This window comes from Echinops telfairi, unplaced genomic scaffold (genome assembly GCF_000313985.2).
Source record: "Echinops telfairi isolate 266 unplaced genomic scaffold, ASM31398v2 ScPeMD7_5592;HRSCAF=6446, whole genome shotgun sequence".
Taxonomy (NCBI): Eukaryota; Metazoa; Chordata; class Mammalia; order Afrosoricida; family Tenrecidae; genus Echinops; species Echinops telfairi.
This window is the reverse complement of record NW_022109491.1, coordinates 46792451-46795475: the sequence shown is the minus strand read 5'-3', so window position 1 is coordinate 46795475 and position 3025 is coordinate 46792451. Positions and strand designations below refer to the sequence as shown.

The following is a 3025-nucleotide window of genomic DNA, read 5'->3' as shown; positions in this document are numbered from 1 at the left end:
TCCTCCCCACCCTCACTCCCACCACACATCTGAGATGTAGAACTTCAATTGGGCAAATTTTGAGAATCTTTGGTGGATAAATGGTGGAGGATTTAGTGGTCCTCACATAGTAAGGACATGTCAGAAAAGGAAAGGAATAAACAACTGTAATTTCGAACATATTTCTTCCATCAAATTTTTCAAGGGCAGAGGAAATCAACTCAAAACATTAACTAATGAATGAAAGAAGTGCTCTTCTGCACTTTCTAATGGAAAGCACAGTAATTACATATTAAGTCTAATATCCCAAACAGGTAGCGTTCCATTCCCCCTACAATGGGTTGCTCACCTAGTTAGAAAAGTCTTTCTCAGCCCTCAGACCAAATCCAGTTATTTCACTTCTGTTGAGTTCCAATGGGCATTTGTTTGCTTCCCTTACTTTGAGAACCTGACTGAAATTTCTGCTTTCTTCTAGCTGATCTCTAGCAAACAAAAATTACCCAATTACTTTATTTGAGGAATATCATACTGAGCCCCAAGTATCAGGAAATGAATGATTTGGTAAATCAAAGTGATGTGCTTACAACCAAATCAAACTCACTGCCATCAAACTGATTATAACTCATGGTGACTCGATAGGGCAGGGCAGAACTGCCTCTGTGGGTTTCTGAGACTGTCACACGTTACAGGTGTGGAAAGGCTCGTCTTTCTCCCATTTCAACAACTCCTTAGTTAAAAAGATAGAATGTTGGGTTTAGCTACATTTAAAAAAAAATATGTGCACAACCTTCATTCTAACTCCACCTTCCAGTGTATTCATGGGATCCCAGCAAGATTTTATCTTTGGCCATATGGGAGCTCTATTCAGAAACATTGACAACCCTAGTGAAGGTGGTGGTGGATTTTTTGTTTTTGTTTTTTCCTTTAAAAATCATTTTTAAAAAATCCAAATCTCTACGTTAAGTCCTTGCTGAATCCAGTACATGCAGAAATAAGTCCACTTTACTTTGATTTTGAAAATACTTTATTTCAATAGTAAATAGTTATACAGTCAAAACAGTTCTATTGAAGCTTTCTATAAATAGCTAACAATTAAGAAAATAATGTATGTAGAAAAGAGATTGCATTTAAAAGTAAGAGCTGTCCGTTATACAAAGGCCTGGGGGCCCTCCAAGCAGAATAAAATGGTAGGTTGTCTGTAATTCACTCAGATAAATAGAAAAGTTAAAACTTGTAGCAGATCCCTTTAGAAAAAGGCTCTTTTCTAAAATGCACAGTGAAATGTCAAGAGTGGCAGGAAAAAAAAGGCGCATCAAAAAAATCTGCAATCAAATAATATAATAGTCTTAATAATTAATATAAATAAAGAATAAATAACAATTACTCATAAATCAACATATACATTTAGAGGAAACTCATATAGTTCTACCTCAACAAAGAAAACCTTACTTGAAATATTGAGGCAGTTTCTACAGCATCTTCTGAAATTCGCTTCCCTCCCCCCAAAACAATCCCAGACAGACAACAGTTCAAGGCATTTGTGGCTATACTAAAGAAAACTCTTTTTTTTAAGCAATTTGATTTGTTCACATAAAAAAATGTAAAGCCAGACTCCAGCAGTTCACAAGCCATAATAAAGCTAATCATGTGGGAGATTCAATTTACAGCCTGTGAAATATAAAGGCATTTATTCCTCAAGATTCACCCAAAATAACCCGTACGCTACATACATAGAGAGCAGTGTTAGGCAAGAGCAAACCGCATTTCCAGACCATGAACACAGCGAATACGAGCAAGAAAAACCACCGCCCCCTTCCAAAGGGAGCTACAACCACGACGAGACAAACGCATACAGCTTCTCGCCCTTGGACAGGAAGGGAACTAACTGGCTCTCGTGCCATGGGCGAGAGGTGGGGAGACAACGTAAAAGAGGAGGCCCAAAAGGAACCACCACCAGAGGGTCAGGGTTAAGATCACGCCAAACAGCGAGAAGCGGAGAAGACACTGTGATTGGGAGGCGAGGGCCGGCGGCGCGGATCCGGGCGCTGCAGGGCAGGGCGCACTCTCTTTGTGGGTCTCCAAGCGAAGGCACAGTTCAGGGGGCGGAGTGCGCGCTCTAGCAGGCCGGCCGCACGGGCACCTGCAGGAGGATCACCTGTCTGTTCTCGGATGGGTGGCACTTGTTGATATGCCGCGTGAGGCCCGGCGAGCTGTAGAAGGTGGCCGGGCAGTACTTGCAGGGGAACACCTGAGCGGCATGCAGCAGGCGCAGGTGCCGCTCCTGCGAGCCCTTGCTGGGGAACGTCTCCCCGCACACCGGGCACAGGTGGCACTCAGCGGGCGCACTTAGGCCTAGCAGGCCATCTGCCTCGCCGTCGCCGGCCGCCTCCTGGGGCGCCTTATCGTCGGGCCCTGGGTATAAGGCCAGTAGGTCCTCGGCTGAGGGCGCGGGCGGCGAGACTTTGGCCTGCAGAGCCTGGTGGTGCGCCAGCAGGTGCTTGCGCAGATAGGCCTGGCGGCGGAACTTCTTGGCGCAGTGGTGGCACTCGTAGAGCCCGTCCTCTGAGCCCGACTCCGACACTCCGCCGGGGCTCGGCGTGTCGCGGTCGCTGCCCCCGCTCGTGGCCTCGCGCCCCTCCGCCTTGGCGCTGGGTTCGGGCTCCAGCGCGCGGGCGGTGGCCGGGGCGGGCCGCGGTTTGTGCCAGCGGCGGTGCGATGCCAGGTTCGCCGGGCAACTGAAGACCTTGGCGCACTCGGGGCAGCGGTACTCCACGCGGACGATGCGCGAGCATTTGTGCTGCGCCAAGGAGAACGGGTCGGCGTACTCCTCCTTGCACAGCTGGCAGATGTACTCGCCCAGCGGCCTCGCCGCGCCCCCGGAGCGGCCCCGCGGCCCCTCCACCGGGCCCTCTTTGATCTTCAGTCCCAGCACGGGCGACGTGGTCACCTCATCCTCGAAGTGCAGCTTGCGGATGGCCTTGGGCTTCTTGACCCCCGAGCCCTTGGCTGCCTTGGCAGGCGCTTCCGCAGCGGCCGGGGGCGCAGG

At 49.3% G+C, this 3025-nt stretch overlaps 1 protein-coding gene across 1 annotated transcript; it reads right to left on the bottom strand.

Moving 5' to 3' along the window:
- Positions 1-985: 985 nt before the first annotated feature.
- On the bottom strand, positions 986-3025 carry INSM1 (INSM transcriptional repressor 1; the record flags this gene model as incomplete). Its single annotated transcript, XM_004698148.2, has 1 exon — positions 986-3025. A coding segment is annotated over one exon (930 nt), but the record flags the coding sequence as incomplete, so codon positions are not given.